Source organism: Phyllobates terribilis, unplaced genomic scaffold, assembly GCF_046119375.1.
Source record: "Phyllobates terribilis strain yellow unplaced genomic scaffold, ASM4611937v1 Scaffold_3__8_contigs__length_932513732, whole genome shotgun sequence".
Lineage (NCBI taxonomy): Eukaryota > Metazoa > Chordata > Amphibia > Anura > Dendrobatidae > Phyllobates > Phyllobates terribilis.
Window position 1 is genome coordinate 721501573 of NW_027362763.1, and position 24513 is coordinate 721526085.

The following is a 24513-nucleotide window of genomic DNA, read 5'->3' on the forward strand; positions in this document are numbered from 1 at the left end:
GCACATTTACAATCTTCTATATTTAAACAAAGCACTCGAAAATGATGAATATTCTGCAACTTTGCATTTGAATGTATGTGTTATGATCATGTCACAAAAAGTTCAATTAATAAATAAAGGATTAATATATTATTAATTATCTCTTTACTTTTGTAAGAATTTTGCAAATTTATAATGTTTTCTGAGCAGGTGGACCCGTTTAAATTTTAGAAGGTATCATAATTTGACATTTCTGGGCACCAAGTAACAAAATCTGTAGCAGGACCCCATGACTATATGGCATAATTTATAGTATTGCTCTTCTAACTTGTTCAGAAAGACTTTTGGGCTTTGGGAACTCTTAACCTCCAAAACCAAGCTGGGACCACAAATTCTTCATCCTTAACTGTTAATAACGTAGATGATACTAATTGATGTCTGAAACATCTGCATGCGTATTTTTAGCATTTTATAACTTGGTAAGTGTCTGATCAATGGGGTTTTTACTGGTATGGCTCCCACTAAGCATGAGAATTTGGGGTCCCTTGTCTCCAGTTGGAATAGAGCAATGATAGACATTGGTCACATCTCATCTTTGACCATGTTTCTGGTTCATGGCTGGATATTGACTTTAACCCTCCTACTGAGTTTTGAAAGCAAAATGGCAGCAAAAAAAATGGTAAAATCAGTATATTATTGACCCTGTACACTCCTTATCATTGCCCTGTTATTTGTTGTTTTCCCCTTTCCTCACTTTAACTTCTGTGTCAACGTCTCCTTGATTTCTTCCTTCCTGCTGCTGGATTCCAGATGTTTCTAAGTTCAAGCCTCCTACTTAGCCCATACTGTAAAGCAGGGGTCCCAAACTGTGGCTCATTAAGCACATGTGGCTCACGGGCCCATAATGTGTGGCTCGTGGCTGCTTGCCAACTTGGTGCATTAGCACCAGGTCTAGCAAACATCTATGAAGAGCAGGTCTCCAGATGGTGACTATTCTGAGTAGCACCACATGGAAGATCAGGTTTGGATTGTCATATATTAGGAGGGAATAAATATGATAAGTTGGAGTTAGAATAATGCTACCAGTTAGGCGAGTGTGCTTGATGTAAGAATATTGAATGGGCAAAGTATCCTGCCTATAAGGAATTTTGTGGGGAAGCTTTGGCAGTCTTTATACCAGGTTCTCGATGTCACTACTGTGCGGGGACAGGCTCTGAATGTGGCTCATGGCCATCTCTCAGAGCTGACTGTTGCTCTCATGGCACGAAAGGTTGTGGACCGCTGCTATAAAGTATATAAAATGAAATTAAGAACGTTTAAAAAAAAAAACGTTTTCTGCTGGTCTGAACTGCATATACGGGTGCATCTCACTAAATTAGAATATCATCAAAAAGTTAATTTATTTCAGTTTTTCAATACAAAAAGTGAAACTCCTATATTATATAGAGTCATTACAAACAGACTGATCTATATGAAGTGTTTATTTCTGTTCATGTTGATGATTATGGCTTACAGCCAATGAAAACACAAGAGTCATTATCTCAGTAAATTAGAATACTTTATAACAACAGCTTGAAAAATGATTTTAAAATCCGAAATGTTGGCCTACTGAAATGTATGTTCAGTAAATGCAACTCAATACTTGGTCAGGGCTCCTTTTGTATCAATTCCTGCATCAATGCGGCGTGGCATGGAGGCGATCAGCCTGTGGCACTGCTGAGCTGTTATGGAAGCCCAGGTTGCTTTGATAGCAGCCTTCAGCTCGTCTGCATTGTTGGGTCTGGTGTCTCTCCTCTTCCTCTTGATAATACCCCATAGATTCAAGCGCAGTGATACTGTTGTTTTTAAACCAGGTATTGGTACTTTTGGCAGTGTGGACAGGTGCCAAGTCCTGCTAGAGAATGAAATTTCCATCTCCAAAAATCTTATTGGCAGAGGGAAGCTCTAAAATTTCCTGGTAGACGGCTGTGCTGACTTTGGTCTTAATAAAACACAGTGGACCTACACCAGCAGATGACATGGCTCCCCAAACCATCACTGATTGTGGAAACTTCACACTAGACCTCAAGCAGCTTGGATCGTTGCCTCTCCACTCTTCCTCCAGACTCTGGGACCTTGATTTCCAAATGAAAATTGGAACTCTGGGACTTTGTGGAGTGTGTCAATGCCTTCTGGACGTCTGTCAATTCAGCAGTCTTCCCCATGATTGTGGAGCATACTGAAACAGACTAAGGGACCTTTTTAAACGCTTAGGAAGCCTTTGCCTTTTTGTTAATTATTTTAATTTACTGAGATAATGACTTTTGTGTTTTCATTGGCCGTAAGCCATGATCATCAACATTAACAGAAATAAACCCTTGAAATAGATCACTCTGTTTGTAATGACTATATAATATGAGTTTCACTTTTTGTATTGAAGAACTGAAATAAATTAACTTTTTTATGATATTCTAATTTAGTGAGATGCACCTGTATTTAGTTCTGTGCCTTCTAAACAAGGTAGAGGACGAGGTGGTCTTGGAGCTGTACAGATAGTTTTAGACACTTTAGTCAACTGATTGGTGGAAGTTCTGCGTATCGGAACCCCATCCATCTGATATTGATGACCTTTTCTAAGAATTGACCAACAATAACTAAAACCTGGAAAACCTATTTAAAGTGGTTGTGTGTTTTGGACAACCCCCTATCAGTAGAAGGGCACCCCAAACAAAGTGCTGACACAACAATTCTTCTTGATGAAAGTACCAGGGCGGCTATTCGTTACTAGAGAAAAATGTAATATAAGGAAATAATGTGGAGTCGGCAAAGAAAAAAACACTCATGGTAGAGATTTTTTATATATATAACTTTTTGTAAAAAAAATGCAGATCGTTAGTAGTAAACACTTGGGAAAATTCCTTTTGTTTTTGCCCCCTTTTTTCCCATTTCCTTGAAATTATAATTATTGTCTTATTCCACTTGAGAAATCTCTTAGTGATCAGTTCAATACATGAAGGATGGGTAATTGAAAAAGCAGGAGAATGCAATGAGTTTAGTTTTAATGGGCACCGTAATTATATTCTGACACAGTGAAAATCATATTAGTAAACGTGGAACCGAGAACATGTTTTCATTCATTAGGCTGTTATAAATGCACAGTACTTTCAATCATTACTGGATTCAGTAGAACTACTTAAGAAATAAAGACTCCGCATACCCACCCCATTCATTAAACTTCAATGTGAAGAGAGAAGGTCTCATCTGCTAATGTGATATCTGCTGGTTGTTGGGGTTTTTTTTGTGTGTATTTGTGTTTTATATTTTCTTTTTTCTTTTTTTTTTTTTTTTATTCGCAGATTTTTCTAATCACAGATTTTTCTAATTGAGTGTTTCGTGTGGGGAATCTATTTCTCACATATTCAGGATCTAATCTTTGCAAATATCATTGAAAAGCAAATTTCCTATACTGCACTGATTTACATTAATGTAAGTCTTAGGGTCACTTGCCATTATTTGAGTGTGTTTCAACATATGGAGGTAGTGAATAATAGATTGCAGCCCCATGCTGGGAAGCAAGATTATTTTTTCAAAGGACATAATTTTTGTTTACTGGGTGTTATTAATCTCCAATTAAAAACATTCCTCAACTTTCTGAATGTGGATATTATTCTTAACTGAAAGCATTAATCTCCTCGTCTGTATGTTAACATTTCAGGCTTCAATCTAAAAATAAATACACTTGATCGGTACAAAGGGGAAAAAAAAAATTAAATGCCTTTTTGTTAACTGAGATGGAATGCTGTTGATTCCAGCGTGGTGGAAGATTATAGAAACCATTAAACCGAGACATGACGCTTAAATATTGCTGTTTTTTTTAAGTATTCTTGTTCATGATATTTGTTGAGGATGATGTTAATTGACTGATGTCTTTCCCAGAAATTATTATCATATATATATATATATGTAAAGTGGCCATAAAACTCAGCTGAACTCACCGATGTGAATGAGCTCCTCCCAACCATCCTCCAGTAACATATGATAGATGGGGAAAGGGAGGGGTTCAGGTAAAGATCAAAAAGCGTAACAATCTTCATGCCCAACCATCTACTATCACAAGACATGGCACTGCCAGAAATGTCCAATGGTGGCTTATTTGCCTTTAAAATAAACCTGTATTCTCATCTTAGTCGAGGATGCGTGTTATGGCATCGTCAGCTGAAAAAACTGTTGGCCAACAGTTATTGCATGAGTATGGTCATGGTCATAGAAACTTAGGAACATTGCTACAGTTCTTGCACTCTTTTCTGTCTAGTGCAGTGACTTTGTTTTTGGGGGGAACGGGTGTTGTGTCTTTTTGTCTTTATTTTTTAAGGATATGCTTACATAGGGCAGATTTATTGCTGAAATTGCAACAACTGAAAATTCATCTCCAACTCACTTTTAGTAGGTTTCCATTTTTAGTTTTTTTCCATTTTTTTAACTTTCAATCTTCTGGCTCCCAACTGGAGATGAGCGAACCCGAACTTAAAAGTTCGGGGTTCGTACCGGACACTTGGTGTTCGGTGCTGAACTCCAATCACAGACTTCTCCTGGAAATCCGTTTTAATGTTCAGAGTTCCAGGGGAAGTCCAGGAGGAGGGAGAGAGAGAATTTTCAAGCTCCAAAGTTCGGGTCCCCATTGTTTATAATGGGGTTCAGGTTCAAGTTCCGGTTCAGTTCTTCCTGTGGTCCGCTCATCCCTAGGCCAAGTGTAAAATCGGTAACAAAGCCTCAACCTATCATGATTTTGATTATAGTACTGATGTCTAATCAGAAGGGCCATTAGACCACTTTAGGACTCAAGGTTCAGATTAAATTGCCCCCTCTACATTGCATATGCTAGTTCTTTGGTTACTTTAGTCAAAATACTTTTATTACTGCCCCAGAATAACATATAAAATATGTCTGCAAAATATAAAGCAAAATGTGGAGAGCTGCTTGTAATCCAAGCTTTAGTTGCTGTTTCATTGTAAAGTATTGGAAATATGTGCTGCCCCTCTAAATGGGCAAAAAAGTTTTTTTTGCAACTTCTTGACTTCTTATGAGAAGTCATATGGGATTCTGTATTTCGGAAGTATGACCCATTCTAATTCTTTAGATTCACTCTATTTAATTTACTCTACTAAAAAGGGCATATGAGTAATTGAACAAATTATACTCCTAAAAGAAGTGAATACATTAATGCAAACTCAGTACCTACAGTGCTTTTTCTGCAGTCTTGTAAGAAATATAAGTATTAAGAGAATTGGTAAAACAGGTGCTCCACAGCTTCTGTAGGACACTAGGTCTCCTTTGTAAAGTTCTCCTCTGGTTACCACTTCCAGCTGTTAAATGTATCGCCTAATGTATGTCCTATAGTATATCTTATATAAGGGTATGATTGAAAGAGTCAGCATGGTTATGGCCAATTATTTAAAGCTTAATTATGGAGTGCAGCCTGACAAAGGCCTCCAGGTACCGTATGGGAGGAGGGGCTGGTTTGTAAGATGCTCATTGAATCATCATTTCTAGAAACCACAGTCCTGTGGCTAATGGTATAAACTGTATCTTTATGACATCAACCTAATTCACTGAGTTTACCTGTGCTAAATGCATCTAACGGCAAATAAAATAGGCAAACTAAGCTAAATTGTGAGTTGCCTTTAAAGCAGAATTTATAACTATAATGTTCGATATCCTGATATTTTGGACATAGCTATTAACATTTATTTTGGTTGCTTGTTATTGTTGTTTTTACTGGAATGACCACACCAGATCTTCTTAATTTTTTTCTACTGGGCCTTACCAGACAGTATATGATGATGGTCCAGGTCTTACCACCAGTGATGAGCGAACGTGCTCGGATAGCATCTTATCCGAACATGCTCAGGTGCTTGCCGAGTATCTTCGGCGTGCTTCTATATTATGTTTGAGTCCCTGCATTTGCATGATTTGCTGCTGTTAAACAGCCTCAAAACATGCAGTGATTGCCTGTTTGTTAGGGAATCCTCACTTGTGTTGAGGCTGTCTTACAGCTGTAAATCATGGAGATGCAGGAACTCGAACATAATATACGATCACGCCGAAGATACTCGGATAACACCCAAGCATGCTTGAATAAGATGTTATCGGAGCACGTTCGCTCAACACTACTTACTACCCATGGTTAAAGTCCATGTCAGTATTAAAGACATTGTCGAACTTACCTATTTACCCTTTGTATAATGTAAAAAAAAAAGCCAAAAAAGACTCAGATGGCATAAGACAGTTGACCACCCCCAGTGACTATCTTGGCATGACCAATGAATCTGGTGATTGGAAGTAGAGATTAGCTAAAAGATATGAACTACCCTTATCCAGTGTCCAGTTTGGTCCTCCGTAGCAATCCTCTACCCAGCATCCTAGCCTCCTATGCCCCTTATAGTATAGGAGCTCTGTCTAGATGTTTATAGAGAAAACCCATATATTAAAAATACTTATACTTTATTCATAATTATTAAAAGGAATAACCTCAGAAATATACAAAAGACTCAAAAAATAAATGTTAGTTAGTAAGATTGACTAGTACTGGTAAGACGCCAATACTCAGAATATCTCCCCAAGCAAAAAGGTTAGAAGAACAACACTAAAAAGGGGGAAAAATCATTAGGAAGGTAAGACAGTATGATAGCCCCAATGAGATCCTTATGCAAATATCTGTCATTTTCCTGACTGCGGAGGTTGGCACCCTAATTTGCGATATGGTTCCCCCACTCAATGATGGCTGCCCCTAACTGAGTAACCCTATGCTTAACGTTAAGTAAGGTAAGAGCAGATAGATAGAAAGAAGCATTGCGGAGTACTTAGCTTGAAGATAAGGGATCCCCTTTAATTCATAGAATAGAAGATATCCCAATAGGAAAATCTCAGTCAAGAGTCCGAAGTCCCAGTCTCTATACGTTTCCCCCAGCCGATGTGTGGGTTCATCATGAGACTTTGAATCCTTTTTGGGCCTGAATCGCCCTCTGTATGAAGTAAGGTATAAATGGTGGTGCGCTGGCATCAGAGTAGCTCTATCTGCAAAAGCCATCAGGGAGGTGGCGCTGATTGAATGTTGCATTTGACATTGGGCCATGCAAAGATCAAAACATGAATACATATATCTTCATAAATTGCAGGATAATATCTGCTGCATTAGCCTGGTGACATTTTTACTCATTAGTTCCGATTAGATTAGTAGAGTGTCGCATGTTAAGCTATTAAGCTCAATGACAATATAGGCATTCGTGTCCATACATATATGATAAGTTCTGTACACGTATGTATGTTGAATGAAGTGACTCATAGACATTTATGAGCATGCATTTCTCAATCATCTAAAGCTATAAACAAGTATTAGAACTGCTGAAGATGAAAGCCGGTTCATTAACTCAGTCTTTTTGTTGTAGCGGATGGATATCCTGATTATTCCACAAACAAGCTAGTAGCATTAATATACTTTATTGCTTTTTGAAGTGTATTGTTGTATTGTATTATGATTTACAAGAATGCTTTATTATTGTTTCAGAAGCTCCATCACAGCTATGATATGTTCTTATATATGAGGTACCCAAACACAATAGACTAAAGTTGATGAACATGTATGACATCAACCAATGTATAAACCAATCCAACTTTTCTTGGGTGAAATTTAGCAGCTAAGATCATTATAGACAACTGGCTGATGACCATGTTTGACATTTTTGACCATTAGTTGGGCAAAAGATGATTTTTTATAAACAATCTTCCCTTGAATCATCTTTCCTCCTTTTCCCAGTTTTATTGACCTGTATGGTCAGGTTGAACATCTGAAACAGCTAATATAGACTAAGGTGTGTATGTTTCCATCAGTGGCAGCAGATGATCATTCATTCAATGGTTGTTCGACCAGCAACCTACTTCTAACTAATTAGTATGGCCAATCTAAAAATTATGGCATGGGTGTGTGGTGACAGACTTCAAGTATGCCCCATGTGCTGTTTGATCTAATAGTCATATTTTAGCATCGGCGTCTCTGCCCCCTGACAGGCAGAGACGCCGTCCCCCTTACCGCCGCGCTCCGGGCCCGGCGTCCTCCGGCCCTCTTGCTGCTGCCGGCGCAAGCACTGTGCCTAGGGCGCGCGTGCTCCCTCCCTCTTAAAGGGGCCGCGCGCTCCGTCCTAAGGAGTCCCCGGCCAATGGCCGGAGGACCTCTCATATAAAAGGCACCTCCTCCAAAATGGAGGTGCCCGTGCAAGGTTGTAGCTCTGTGTTCTAAACTCTGCTTCAGCCCTCAGGTCCCGCTGCCAGCCTGACTACCAGTCCAGTCCACCAGCCTGACTACCAGTCCAGTCCGCCAGCCTGACTACCAGTCCAGTCCACCAGCCTGACTACCAGTCCATTCCGCCTGCCTGTCTACCTGTGTCCGCCAGCCAAGTACACTCTCCAGCCCGATGGTCTGCCTACGGTCCTAACCCGCCAGTCTGTCTATGGGCCAGGCTTGCCTGCCTAACCGTAGAATGTACCAGTCACCTGCCGTGCTTACCAGCCAGCCTACCTGGAGGCTCCTGCCAGCTACCCGTGGGGTCTGCCAGTCCGTCTTCCCAGATCACCCGTCAGCCTGCCTGCCGTGCTCATCTGCTATACCGGTCAGTCCCTGCCTTCTGACCTGTGGGAGTCACCTGCTCTCATACAAGGACTGGTCCAGAGTAGCACCTGGTCCCTCTGCTCGGTCCTTCCCTGGTTCACGGAGTCGATTGAGCCGCCGTGCGGACCTTGGTCAGTCCGAGTTGATACCTAGTTACGCCCCTCTGGTCCCTCCTTGCACCTCAGCACAGAGGTTCCACCACCTGGATCCGTAACACATATCTTACATTGGCAATACAAATAACATGAAAGTCTTCTGAACCCTCCGTGGTTTAAGATCTTATCTGAATGGGGTGGCCCAATCTTACATGGTAGATTTCTAGTTGCCCAGTCCTTAGGACAGAAGTCATGGCCAGAAGGTCTGGCATCTCTTTATCTCTTCACATTATTAATTTAAAAACTTGGCTGGAGGCACACTGAAAATAGCCGATAAGGTATCTAGGGTATATGGACTCCTTTAATTCACTCCCTCTGATTCCTCTTCTTTCTAACCTGTAGACAGTTAGACTAAGGGCAGATAGAAGGAATAAAAAAGACTTGGATCAGACTACACTGGGTTCGTTGTAGTCTGTAACCTTGGAGATATTTGGGTCTGCATACAACTTGTATACACAATGTAGAACAATTTTTTGGTTCATCGTGATACCAAGTTACTTCAGTTCTTATTTAAGATGCATTGGAGCAATACAATTATTACAAAAGTACAACATTTAAAGGCTTAACCTATGAAAAATGTTTAGCATCTATACATTGAATAAATGTACTATATAATCGCAAAAAACACCACCTATCACAAAAAAGGTGGTCCCTTGCCCACCATTTAAATTAAGTGCTGATGTGATTATCGGATGTAGGGAGGAAGCAAGAGCTGCTGGGTCCTAGGAGACCTAGTCAGCTCCACAATGCTGAATTTACCCTATGGATAATATGCCAACCAAAGTGACAGGGGGAATTAGCTATAAATGAAAGTATTTAAATATTGAAATGTCCCCCTAACGTCTTTTATGACCTTATGGGTGACACAGTATGTGAAATAAATGAAATGCAACCCCTAATTCCCAAAAAGTTGGGACGCTTATAAGTTGTAAAATGCAAAGAAAGCAAGAATACAGTGATTTGGAAGTTACTTATATCCATATTGTATTCACAGCAGAACATAGGACGCAGATCAAAATGTGAACGTTGGACATCAATTTTCAACTAAGTCACATGGCTGTATAAAAAGAACATATTAGAAAGGCAGAGTCGCTCAGAAGCAAAGATGGTCAGAGGTTCACTAACTTGTGAACAACTGCGTGTAAAAATTGTAGAACAATTTCATAAAAAAAAATTTCATTTTAAAAATGTAAATAAAAATGGTACCGCTGAAAACATCATCTTACCTTGCAAATAACAAGCTGCCATACAGCTCCATCATCCGAAAAATAAAAAAGTTATAGCTCTCAGGATAAAGCGATGCAAAAAATTTTTTTTTTCTAGAAAGTAGTTTTTGTGTAAAAGCACCAAAGCATAAAAAAACGATAGAAATGCGGTACCACTGTAAACGTACTGACCCGAAGAATAAAGCTGCTTTATCAATTTTACCACACGCGGAAAGGCATAAAAAAAACCCCAAAAAAACAATTCCGGAATTGCTGTTTTTTGTTTATTCTGCCTCCCAAAAATCGGAATAGAAAGTGATAAAAAAATGGCACATGCCCGAAAATGGTACCAATAAAAACGTCAACTTGTCCTGCAATAAACAAGCCGTCACATGACTCTGTCGGCCAAAATATAGAAAAATTATAGCTCTCAAAGTATGACGATTCAAAAACTAGTCTTTGCAAAAAAAAGCGTCTTTTAGTGTGACAGCTGTCAATCTTAAAAACCCCATATGAATCTGGTGTCGCTGTAATCGCACCGAACCAAAGAATAAAGTCGTCTAATCACTTACACCAAACGAAGAACGGCATAAATAAATAAACTCTAGGGTTAGGGTTGTGCTAAGGTTAGGGTTGTATTAGGGTTGGGGTTAGGGTTGCGCTAGGGTTAGGGTTGGGCTAGGGTTGGGGTTAGGTTTAGGGTTGGGGTTGTATTAGGGTTGGGAATTTTTCAAAAGTAAATTAAAAAAAAATGATGACGATATGGTGACAAGTGTTGAGCGCAAGTGCTCGCTACTTGAGTTTGCATCGGGTGCTTGGGTATGCACTGAGTATCGCGGGTGTTCAAGTGACATGCTCGAGTCTCTGCCCCATATGCTTCACGGACAAAAAAACGTTGCTGGGATCGCCTGCCATGCACGAGCGATCCCCGCATGTTTTTTTTTGGGTGTCTAACAACCGTGAAACATGCGGGGCGGGGACTCGAACATGTCACTCGAGCACCTGTGATACATGGTGCATACCTGAGTACCCGATGCAAACTCAAGTAGCGAGCACTTGCGCTCAAGACTAATGACAACTTATTCAATATGATGACGTAATGTTATCAAATTCTGTTGTACCTCTGGGTTGAAAATGTACACTACACCCCTTGATAAAATCCTTGAGGGGTGTAGTTTCCAAACTGGAGTCAATTGTGGGGAGTTTCCACTATTTAGGCACATCAGGGGCTCCCGAAATGTGACATGGCGTCCACTCTTGATTCCAGCCAATTTTGCGCTCAAAAAGTCACACTGCTCCTTCCCTTCTGAACCTTGACGTGCTCCTAAACAGTGTATTTTCCTCACATATGAGGTATCGGCTTACTCAGGAGAGATTGCACAACAAGTTGCATGGTGCAATTTCTCCTGTTACCCTTATGAAAATGCAAAACTGGGGGCTGAAAAACATTTTTGTGGGAAAAATCTGAAATTTTTTCCCACAAATATAAACTTCTGTGAAGCACCTAGAGGTGCAAGGTGCTCACCACACATCTAGATAAGTTCCCTGAGGGGTCTAGTTTCCAAAATGGTGTCACTTGTGGGGGGTTTCCACTGTTTAGGCACATCAGGGGCTCTCCAAAAGCAACATGGTGTCCGCTAATTATTCAAGCAAATTTTACCTTCAAAAAGTCAAATGGCGCACCTTCCCTTTGAGCCCTGCCGTGTGCCCAAACAGTGTTTTTTCCCCACGTATGGGGTATATGAGTGCTCAGGGGAAGTTGCACAACAAATTTTGGGGTTCATTTTTTCCTGTTACCCCTGCAAAGATTAAAAAAAATTGGGGTCTAAAGTAACATTTTTGTGAAAAAAGTTAAATGTTCATTTTTTTCTTCCCCATTCCAAAAATTCCTGTGAAGCACCTGAAAGGTTAATAAACTTCTTGTATGTTGTTTTGAGCATCTTGAGGGGTGCAGTTTTTAGAATGGTGTCACTTCAAATAAAGTCACTTCAAATGTGTCCCTAAAAAAATGGTTTTGTAAATTTTGTTGTAAAAATGAGTTATCGCTGGTCAACTTTTTACCTTTATAGCTCCCTAATAAAAAAAAAATTTGGTTCCAAAATTATGCTGATGTAAAGTAGACATGTGGGAAATGTTATTTATTAACTATTTTGAGAGATATATCACTCTAATTTAAAGACATAAAAATTTAAATTTCAAAAATTACAAAATTTTTAAAATTTTAGCCAAATTTCCATTTTTTTCACAAATAAACGCAAGTGATATCGCAGAAATTTTACCACTATCCTGAAGTACAATATGTCGCGAAAAAACAATCTCAGAATTAGCAGGATCTGTTGAAGCTTTCCAGAGGTATTACCTCATAAAGTGACAGTGGTCAGATTTGTAAAAATTGGCCCGGTCATGAACGTGCAAACCACCCTCGGGGGTAAAGGGGTTAATGTAAAATTGCAAAGATTATGATTATACCACCATCTATAGTACATAATATCGTCAAAGCATTCAGAGATTCTAGAGAAATCCATGTGCACAATGGACAAGGCCAACGGTCAAGATTCGATGCTTGTTATCTACGGGCCTTCGGGTGGCAATCTATTAAAAACCGCTATGATTTGGCTGTGCACATCATCCAGAAGTCATTGTCTGTGAACTCACTTTGCCTTGCAATTCACAAATGCACATTAAAACTTTGTCATATATAGAAGAAACCATATATCAACACAATCCAGAAATGCTGCCATTTTCTCTGGGCCAAAGCTCATTTGAAATGAACTGAGGCAAAATGGAAACTGTTCTGTGTCAGAGGAATCAAAATTTCAAATTCTTTATGGGAACTGCGGACTCAAGAGTAGAGAGACCATCCATTCAGCTTGTCATCAGTGTAGAGTTCCTGCATCTCTGATGGTTTAATGTTGCATTATTGCCTATGGCATGGGCAGCTTAAACATCTTGAAAGACACAATCAATGCTGAGCATTATATACAGGTTTTAGAACAAACATATGCTTCATTCAGGAAAGACCTTGCATTTTTCAGCAAGACAATGCTAAATCACATACAGCATCCATCACAACAGCACGGCTTCTCAGAAGAAGAATTCGGGTGATGAACTGTCCGCCTGCAGTCCAGACCTTTCACCAACAGAAAATATTTGGTGCATTATGAAATAAAAAATCCGGTAAAGACCCTGGATTATTGAACAGCTCCAATACAACATCAGACAAGAATGGAACAACATTCCTCTCCCAAACTCCAGGGAAGTCTCTTTGCTTCTCAATGGTAGAAATGATCCTGTCCCAACTTTTTTTTAGATGTATTGCTGTCATCAATTTCTAAATGAATTATTTTTTTCAAATGAAATGGAAAACTTCTGATCTGTGTTCTAATTTCTGTCGTGAATAAAATATGGCTATAAGAGATTTCCAAATCATTGCATTCTTGTTTTCTTTACATTTTATATTTCAGCCCAACTTTTTTGGTATTGGGGTATACATAAATAAAAAGCAGAAAAAAAATAAGTCATTGCCAATCTACATCACTACTACTAGTCCCACCTCTGTTGAAAAATAAACCCAGTGTTCGATAGATAAATTTGTTCTCCTTTCTGTAACAATAATTTTGATATATTTATCTATCACAATAAATGATATCACGCTTTCCCCTGTACCGGAAATTCGCTGCCTCGGAGTAACCCTTGATTCTGCCCTGTCCTTCAAACTGCACATCCAAGCTCTTTCCACCTCCTGTGGCCTCCAGCTCAAAATTTTTTCCAGAATCCATCATTTCCTCAACCTTCAATCTACTAAAATGCTTGTGCAGACCCTCATCATCTCCCGCTTCGACTACTGCAAAATCCTCCTCTGTGGCCAACCTGCTAACACTCTCGCACCCCTCCAGTCCATTCTTAACTCTGCTGCCTAACTAATTCTTCTTTATCCTCGCTTCTCCTCTGCTTTTTCCCTCAGCAAATCGCTTCATTGGCTCCCAGTTCCCCAGCGTATCCAGTTCAAACTACTGACACTGACCTACATAGCCATCCATAACCTTTCTCCTCCGTACATCTTCAAACTAATCTCCCGATATCTTCCCTCACGTAATCTCCAGTCCTCCCAAGACCTCCTTCTCTCCTCCACACTTATTCGTTCCTCACCCAATCACCTCCAAGACTTCTCCCGAATATCCCCATCCCCTGGAATTGTGTGCCCTAACACGTCTGATTATCCACCACATTCGGATCCGTCAGACTGATCTTGAAAACCCATCTCTTCAAGAAAGCTTACTGCCAGCAATGATCTAGCTGCCTCCTCACCACCACTGGAGCTGCCGATTCACCACCGCTGGAGCTGCCGGCTCACCACCACTGGAGCTGCCGCCTCACCAACACTGGAGCTGCTGCAACCCCCAACCTACTGTCTCCTACCCCACCACCCTGTAGAATGTAAGCCCGCAAGAGCAGGGTCCTCTCCTCTCTGTACCAGTCTATCATTGTTAGTTTGTTTACTGTAAGTGATATCTGTATTTTTATGTAACCCCTTCTCACGTATAGCACAATGGAATCAATGATGCTATATAAATAAATAATAATAATTTCAGGAGTCCTTTGTGGTAATAAAAAAAAAATGTGAATAGCAGATCCATATCTCCTTTACTTTTTGACCGATATCTGCAAATAAAAAAGAGTATGAAAATAGCACAAGAATTAGGCCCCACGTATCATGTATAAAAGATGTAAAAATTATTTGAATATATCTGAACGAGAAAGAAATGTATAGCGCTTTAATGCATGTACAAAAACAAAACAAAACTGGTTAGTGTCCTGAGCCAAATAGCCCTATGAATGGCGTCTTTATATGGTAATGCATTATTACAGAAATCCTTTGTGATATCAGTAGTATTAGGATCTTCCAATGAATGGATTTTAGACCCAGACACATCTGACTGTTTGAGCTCTGTTTCAAGATCTGCCATGCTTAGTTAGTAAAATCACTGGTTTAAGTTTATTCTGGTGATACCGGTTTCACCTGGTCAATATTTGGTGCATCTGTGTCAAGTGTTTTGAGAGTTGGGATATATATATTTTTTTACATGAGTGTAAAAGTATGGCAGAAGAAGAAACACTCCCTGAAGATATTATGATGACTGTAATGTGTTTTATTGCTGCAATTTCTATATGTGTTGTTTCATACAATTGCTCATAGAGTTTTTGGGTTTTCGGCTCCGGACAGGAGCCTTCGACAGGTATTTACATGACGAAAACTCCTGTTCGGAGAAAACCAGTTTGTGAACTGTGGACTTCTAATAAAGGTAACCAACAACTTCCTGTATATTGTACTTCTAGACCGGACAGCGCACCGACACCACACCACTTACTCCCTCTTTTCTTTTGGTGCGGTTTCCCACTCCTAAGTTGAAGTTGGTTCATCACCTAACCACCTTCTACTCAACCATCTGAGCACCACTGTAAAACTTCATCTCTTCTGTACAATTGTTCCTGGTATTATTATGCTATGAAAAATTATGGTTAATTCACTTATGTTATGGAAGTGGAAAGTATAATGTAGATGCAGGGCACAAATGCGTTAACCGTTGACCAGCCCTGCAGATAGGACGAGTTTTAGGAAGTAGAAGGAAGTTATTTCTTGTTGAGATGGGAAGTGAGTTGCATTACTAGGGTATGTGTCTGCAAGGAAAAGATTTTTTTAGGGTTGCTAGCTTTGTAACTGTACTGGATGAAGTGGCAACCCTCATCCTAATATGGCCAGAACATCTTGAATCCTGGGATAAGAAAGGAGAGCTCAGCTGCAGTGGCTACAGCCAGGAACACAAGGAGGTATAGCTGTGGGTTGTGGGTAACCCTGAGACAGCACAGACGAAGTGGGGCTGAGGAGGCAATGTGTAGGCTGGACATGGGAGTCTTCGTGAGGAAATACTGGACTTGCCAGGCCCAGGGCATGGGTATGCATGGAAGTGTGCTGTGATCAGTGGAGGACAGATACACTGTGTGCAGAATTATTAGGCAAGTTGTATTTTAGAGGATTATTTTTATTATTGATCAACAACTACAGTACAGACCAAAAGTTTGGACACACCTTCTCAATTAAAGATTTTTCTGTATTTTCATGACTATGAAAATTGTACATTCACACTGAAGGCATCAAAACTATGAATTAACACATGTGGAATTATATACTTAACAAAAAAGTGTGAAAGAACTGAAAATATGTCTTATATTCTAGGTTCTTCAAAGTAGCCACCTTTTGCTTTGATGACTGCTTTGCACACTCTTGGCATTCTCTTGATGAGCTTGAAGAGGTAGTCACCGGAAATGGTCTTCCAACAATCTTGAAGGAGTTCCCAGAGATGCTTAGCACTTGTTGGCCCTTTTGCCTTCACTCTGCGGTCCAGCTCACCCCAAACCATCTCGATTGGGTTCAGGTCTGGTGACTGTGGAGGCCAGGTCATCTGGCTTAGCACCCCATCACTCTCCTTCTTGGTCACATAGCCCTTACACAGCCTGGAGGTGTGTTTGGGGTCATTGTCCTGTTGAAAAATAAATGATGGTCCAACTAAACGCAAACCGGATGGAATAGCATGCCGCTGCAAGATGCTGTGGTAGCCATGCTGGTTCAGTATGCCTTCAATTTTGAATAAATCCCCAACAGTGTCAACAGCAAAGCACCCCCACACCATCACACCTCCTCCTCCATGCTTCACGGTGGGAACCAGGCATGTAGAGTCCATCCGTTCACCTTTTCTGCGTCGCACAAAGACACGGTGGTTGCAACCAAAGATCTCAAATTTGGACTCATCAGACCAAAGCACAGATTTCCACTGGTCTAATGTCCATTCCTTGTGTTCTTTAGCCCAAATAAGTCTCTTCTGCTTGTTGCCTGTCCTTTGCAGTGGTTTCCTAGCAGCTATTTTACCATGAAGGCCTGCTCCACAAAGTCTCCTCTTAACAGTTGTTGAAGAGATGAGTCTGCTGCTAGAACTCTGTGTGGCATTGACCTGGTCTCTAATCTGAGCTGCTGTTAACCTGTGATTTCTGAGGCTGGTGACTTGGATAAACTTATCCTCAGAAGTAGAGGTGACTCTTGGTCTTCCTTTCCTGGGGTGGTCCTCATGTGAGCCAGTTTCTTTGTAGCGCTTAATGGTTTTTGCATCTGCACATGGGGACACTTTCAAAGTTTTCCCAATTTTACGCACTGACTAACCGTCATTTCTTAAAGTAATGATGGCCACTCGTTTTCTTTACTTAGCTGCTTTTTTCTTGCCATAATACAAACTCTAACAGTCTATTCAGTAGGACTATCAGCTGTGTATCCACCTGACTTTTGCACAACACAACTGATGGTCCCAACCTCATTTATAAGGCAAGAAATCCCACTTATTAAACCTGACAGGGCACACCTGTGAAGTGAAAACCATTTCCGGTGACTACCTCTTGAATCTCATCAAGAGAATGGCAAGAGTGTGCAAAGCAGTCATCAAAGCAAAAGGTGGCTACTTTGAAGAACCTAGAATATAAGACATATTTTCAGTTGTTTCACACTTTTTTGTTAAGTATATAATTCCACATGTGTTAATTCATAGTTTTGATGCCTTCCGTGTGAATGTACAATTTTCATAGTCATGAAAATACAGAAAAATCTTTATATGAGAAGGTGTGTCCAAACTTTTGGTCTGTACTGTATGTTCTCAATCAACCCAAAAGACTCATAAATATCCAAGCTTTATATTTTTGGAAGTTGGAGTGGGGTTTTTTTTAGATTTGGCTATCTTAGGAGGATATCTGTTTGTGCAGGAAACCATTACTGTGCAGAATTATTAGGCAACTTAATAAAAAACAAATATAATCCCATCTCACTTGTTTATTTTCACCAGGTAAACCAATATCAGTGCACAAAATTTAGAAATAAACATTTCTGACATGCAAAAGCAAAAACCAAAAAAATTAGTGATCAATATAGTCACCTTTCTTTATGATGACACTCAACAGCCTTCCATCCATAGATTGAGTCAGTTGCTTGATCTGCTTTCGATCAACATTGCATGCAGCAGCCACCACAGCCTCCCAGACACTGTTCCCAGAGGTGTACTGTTTTCCCTCCCTGTAGATCTCACATTTTATGATGGACCACAGGTTCTCTATGGGGTTCAGATCAGGTGAACAAGGGGGCCATGTCATTATTTTTTCTTCTTTCAGACCTTTACTGGCCAGCCACGCTGTGGAGTAGTTGGATGCATGTAATGGAGCATTGTCCTGCATGAAAATCATGTTTTTCTTGAACGATACCGACTTCTTCCTGTACCACTGCTTGAAGAAGTTGTCTTCCAGAAATTGGCAGTAGGTCTGAGAGTTACGCTTCACTCCATCCTCAACCCGAAAAGGTCCCACAAGTTCATCTTTGATGATACCAGCCCATACCAGTACCCTACCTCCACCTTGCTGGCGTCTGAGTCGGAGTGGAGCTCCCTGCCCTTTACTGATCCAGCCTCTTGCCCATCCATCTGGCCCATCAAGAGTCACTCTCATTTAATCAGTACATAAAACCTTTGAATAATCAGTCTTAAGATATTTCTTGGCCCATTCTTGACGTTTTATCTTATGTTTCTTGTTCAAAGGTGGTCGTTTTTCAGCCTTCCTTACCTTGGCCATGTCCCTGAGTAGCGCACACCTTGTGCTTTTTGATACTCCAGTAACGTTGCAGCTCTGAAATATGGCAAAACTGGTGGCGAATGGCATCCTGGCAGCTTCACGCTTGATTTTCCTCAATTCATGGGCAGTTATTTTGCGCCTTTTTTGGCCAACACGCTTCTTGCGACCCTGTTGGCTATTTGCCATGAAACGCTTGATTGTTCGGTGATCACGCTTCAAAAGTTTGGAAATTTCAGTCTGCTGCATCCCTCTTCAAGACATTTTGGACTTTTCAGAGCCCATCAAATCTCTCTTCTGACCCATTTTGCCAAAGGAAAGAAAGTTGCCTAATAATTAAGCACACCTTATATAGGGTGTTGATGTCATTAGTCAACACCCCTCCTCATTACAGAGATGCACATCACCGGATTTACTTAATTGGTAGTTGGCCCTCAAGCCTATGCAGCTTGGAGTAGGACAACATGTATAAAAAGTATCAAAGTGATCAAAATACTCATTTACCTAATAATTCTACACACAGTGTAGAAAGAGTGGAGTACTTAAGTCAGTCATACCGTATTGTTGAAATGTTGCTAACAATTGATGTGCTACCACATGAAACCGATATAACTGTGCCTCTGTGTAACAGAAGATGATGGGAAAACCAAGCTTTGAACCTGCTATCTACTCTATATATGTTACACCAGTTACAAAAGTAAAGTCCACTTTATTTTCATAAAACTAACTGAGCTCTTCCTTGTCTACTGCATACATTGAGGGCTTGTATACCTTCATCTAATTTGCAACCTGAGTGAGGGATTTAAGAGTATTCCAGTAATGAACAGACATCCAGAGAAACTTATCTCACTGGTGTTTATGTACATTTTTGACACTGTTGGGGCTTCTGTCTGAAAACCTGAAAAACAGTATATGGACTCAACTCTGAAATGGAGCCAATCACAATAATAAGGCAGATGGAGTCACTTTGGAAGCAGCAATGAAGCCACAAATGCTTGGTAAAAATGTAAAGTGAACGTAGCCGGAGATGAATTTGGCATCATGTATCTGGATAACACGATGCAGTGAAATTTATTATCTGGATTCTGTTTGGGAACCTTTCTGTTGTCTCTGACTCCTTTGCAGTTTGGCTGCTTAGTTTTAGGCAGTCACTCGTCACCTCTTGGAACTGGTGCTAAGCCAAAATACTGTCGTATGCAAGATGCTTAAGAATGGATGCCACTGTCTTGTTCTACTAGGAAAAAGCACAGTTTGACATTTTAGAAAGAGCCCACAGAATACCCAACATCAGTCTTCAAAAAGTATGTCCAACCTAAATCTACTATATGATAAAAAATATTTTACCATTAGTTTCGATCATTCAAATCCATCATTACCTCTCGTGTAAAAAAAAAACTACAGGGTGCCAGTCAAGCACTCAAAATAAAAGTTATGCTCAACAATAATCATTTTTTTGTTTTTTTTATTTAATTTAAATAAAATTACCCATTCTAAAAATTCACTAGCATTAACCAGTCACTTTTTATATGGAACAGCGATTATCTGATTTTTTTTTTTTTTTTTTACTTCTGCAGCGTAGAGATACATTTTGAGCCTTCACTTGACGTAGCTGACTATTGAAAAAATCTGATTGTATCATGTAGAGAAAATTGTTAGAGCTGCCAGAGTTGCATAGAGGAGTGAAAGAGGAGCTATTCTTTTAGGATCTAGTCAGTCACTGCAGATGATTTTTAGCAATACGATTGCTTATAGTTATTTATAATCTTATAGCTAACTAACACAGCAGAGAAGCATTGAAATAAAAGTGCAATGAATGATGCCTTTAATATAAACACACCTCCCACCCCTTCACGACTCTTATGAAGCTTTATTTTGGGGCTGAAATGACATTTCTTCCCATTGATTAGTTTTACATCATAAAAGAACATTGTGGCATAGCTTTAGTGGGGGTGTAGAAGTAACAGTTACATCTGGGCCTTGGTGACTGAGGAGAACTTAAAGGGTTTGTCCAGGTTTGGGATGAAAGTCTACAGTCTTTATGTGACTGCAGACTTGTGAATCCTTACAGCGAGCACCACACACTGTCAGGATTCTCCGGTGCCAGCAACGATTTGACCATAAGTATGCAGTTTGCATACTTCCTGCCACATTTTGACTAGACTTGCGTAGCTTCACACAATTCACTTGTATAGAGTGAGGCCATGCACGGCTAGTTGGAATGTGGCCAGAAGTATGTATATTGCATTCTTTCAATCACATGACCGCCCACTCTCACTGTTGGCACCATAGAATCCTTATAGCGCCTGATATGCGGGCTGTGAGGAGTCATGACTTTCATCACCATCCTAAACAACCCCTTTTAAGGCCCCTATGTCAGACAAAAAGACCCTAGAATTTTAACTGGCACATTAGAAGAGGTCACATATCCCAGATTTTTGCATCGGGATCAAAATCTTTAAGTTACACGGCTGCATAAAAAATTCAAAAACACTCCAAATCCTCCAGTTCCTCATCTGGTTCCTTATAGACCTGATAAAAATGGTCTTCTGAAGTGTTTCTTATCGAGCTTTATTTTTGGGCTGAAATAACTTTTTTTACTTGATAAACCTTTCATCATAGTGGAACATTGTGGCATAAGCTGTAGGGGTGTAGCGGCAGCAGTCACATTTGGGCCCATGTGGCTGTGGAGACCTTAAAGGGAGTCTGTCAGCACGGAATGACTGTTCAAGCCAAGTACAGGCGCTCAGTGCACTCTTAGTGTGGCCAAATAGTTCAGTGCACCTTCCCACTTACATGTTTTCCATCTATCTTTGCTTGTCAATCAAAATAGAGGGAGGTTGGAGACCGAGGGAAAACAAGTAGGTGGGAAAGTGCACATAACTGTTTGGCCACACCAAGGGTGCACTGAGTACCTTTACTTTTAACTGGCACAGGTTAGAAGGAGACCCTATTCCAGATTTTACACTGTACTCCGGATCTGCACATTACGCTGCTGTATAAAAAGAAAAAGAAAAACACTTCATTCCTGTCTGCACATAATGACTGTTCAAGCCAAGTACAGGCACTCAGTACACCCATAGTGTGGCCAAATAGTTCAGTGCACCTTCCCACCTACCTGTACAGTAGGTGGGAAAGTGCACATAACTGTTTGGCCACACCAAGGGTGCACTGAGTACCTTTACTTTTAACTGGCACAGGTTAGAAGGAGACCCTATTCCAGATTTTACACAGGACTCCGGATCTGCACATTACACTTCATTCCTGTCTGCACATAATGACTGTTCAAGCCAAGTACAGGCACTCAGTGCACCCATAGTGTGGCCAAATAGTTCAGTGCACCTTTCCACCTACCTGTTTTCCATTTATCTCTGCCTGTCAAACAAAATAGAGGGAGGTTGAAGACAGAGGGAAAGCAAGTAGGTGGGAAAGTGCACATAACTGTTTGGCCACACCAAGGGTGCACTGGTCGCCTTCACTTTTAACTGGCTCAGGTTAGAAGGAGATCCTGTTCCAGAATTTACACTGGACCCCTGATCTGCACGTTATGCTGCTGTATAAACAAAAAAATCAAAAACCCTTCATTCCTTCTGTTCTTCACTTAATTCCTTACAGACCTGATAAAAGTGATCTTGAGATATGTTTGCAAACATCCGATTTGCTTTTAACTCTACCAAAGTGAATGTCATGAAAATATCCTCTATGTAAAAAAAAAAAAAAAAGGAAAAAAAAAAAAAAATTAAATTGACTTTTTTCTGTTTTTTATTCTTTTTCTCCTTTAGCGTTTTACGATGGGATAATGAGACAGATGTCTCTCAACTGGAAGGACATTTTGACATTGTTATGTGTGCTGACTGGTAAGTACATAAAAAATGGTAACTAGCGGAACGGGGGGAAAAGAAATAGATTTGTTGAAATAATTGCACTGCTCTGCTCTCTGACGGCTGAACAAAGTCAACAAATGAAGCACTAAACCGCCTTAACCTCAACAAATTAATATTCATCTCTATGTGACAGTCATGAGGTAGTCTTCTATCAGAGAGTAACTTCTACCACATTATTTCCTGAAGATTGATTTTGAGAAGCATTTCCATTTTGCGAAATTGCCTCTGTTTCATGCTTGACGTATCAGTAAATGGACGACTTAAGCAAATTGCAAATAATTATGGTTCAGGGAGGAACAGTCTGAAGGAAAAGGAGTTTATCAACACAAACAGCTCAATTAACTTACTTGTTACTAAATATCTGACTATTGTTATTAGCACAAGCAAGGTTGTGAAATTTTTTTATTTTTTTTTTATCATAAAAGTGATCGCCCAAATCATGTTCTGCATGGAGAGTATACGAGATGTAACAATGTGTTGTGACACGAGCTATCTAAAGTGGGGTCCAGAATAATTCATGTATAAGAAAATGTCTTTGAGTGATCCGTGGTCTTCAGTCGAATTCTAATAGCTATTTAGAGTGCTTTAAATATATACGAGGCCTTTGGCAAACTCGGGAACTTGTACACGTCAATCGCTTGAGATCAGAGGCAAATTATATCTGATATTTCTGAAGACTGCTGAAGTTAAGTAGACAGTTATTAATGGCAAAGTAATAGGGAGGAACATTGTATCATGTTCTTTATTCTCCGTATAAATCATCCTACGACATACTGTAACATGTAATTAAGAGAACAGGTATTATTTCACCGGAGTTGACAGAAATAGCATTAATCAAGCATTTCACCATTGTCATCTAATTCACAGCTCTGCTTGTATTTTACATATATTAGTCGAAAGGTTTCCATTTTCCATTTTTTTTCTAGTTTCCACTAGGGTTTATGGATGACTGTTTAATTCAGAATGAATGTTCTAAATCAGTTTGATGGCGTGTCCTATGTTTTTATTCCATATAGTAATAATAATCTTTATTTTTATATAGCGCCAACATATTTCGCAGCGCTTTACATACAGTACAGACCAAAAGTTTGGACACACCTTCTCATTTAAAGATTTTTCTGTATTTTCATGACTATGAAAATTGTACATTCACACTGAAGGCATCAAAACTATGAATTAACACATGTGGAATTATATACTTAAAAAAAAAGTGTGAAACAACTGAAAATATGTCTTATATTCTAGGTTCTTCAAAGTAGCCACCTTTTTCTTTGATGACTGCTTTGCACACTCTTGGCATTCTCTTGATGAGCTTCAAGTGGTTGTCACCGTAAATGGTCTTCCAACAATCTTGAAGGAGTTCCCAGAGATGCTTAGCACTTGTTGGCCCTTTTGCCTTCACTCTGCGGTCCAGCTCACCCCAAACCATCTCGATTGGGTTCAGGTCTGGTGACTGTGGAGGCCAGGTCATCTGGCGTAGCACCCCATCACTCTCCTTCTTGGTCAAATAGCCCTTACACAGCCTGGAGGTGTGTTTGGGGTCATTGTCCTGTTGAAAAATAAATGATGGTCCAACTAAACGCAAACCGGATGGAATAGCATGCCGCTGCAAGATGCTGTGGTAGCCATGCTGGTTCAGTATGCCTTCAATTTTGAATAAATCCCCAACAGTGTCACCAGCAAAAGCACCCCCACACTATCACACCTCCTCCTCCATGCTTCACGGTGGGAACAAGGCGTCGCACAAAGACACGGTGGTTGGAACCAAAGATCTCAAATTTGGACTTATCAGACCAAAGCACAGATTTCCACTGGTCTAATGTCCATTCCTTGTGTTCTTTAGCCCAAACTTGTCTCTTCTGCTTGTTGCCTGTCCTTAGCAGTGGTTTCCTAGCAGCTATTTTACCATGAAGGCCTGCTGCACAAAGTCTCCTCTTAACAGTTGTTGTAGCGATGTGTCTGCTGCTAGAACTCTGTGTGGCATTGACCTGGTCTCT

The 24513-nt window shown here is 40.1% G+C and overlaps 1 protein-coding gene across 3 annotated transcripts in view; it reads left to right on the plus strand.

Annotated features, from left to right (window-relative positions):
• The window catches only part of CAMKMT (calmodulin-lysine N-methyltransferase), a 659144-nt gene that overhangs the window by 474150 nt on the left and 160481 nt on the right, over positions 1 to 24513 (plus strand). For all 3 annotated transcript variants that reach the window (XR_012318072.1, XM_073672051.1, XM_073672049.1), the window contains exon 8: positions 22415 to 22489. Coding sequence is in view for 2 of the 3 variants with exons in the window: in XM_073672051.1 (XP_073528152.1) it covers positions 22415 to 22489 (75 nt within the window). In the remaining variant the exon portion in view is untranslated. The remainder of the gene's footprint in view (positions 1 to 22414; positions 22490 to 24513) is intronic.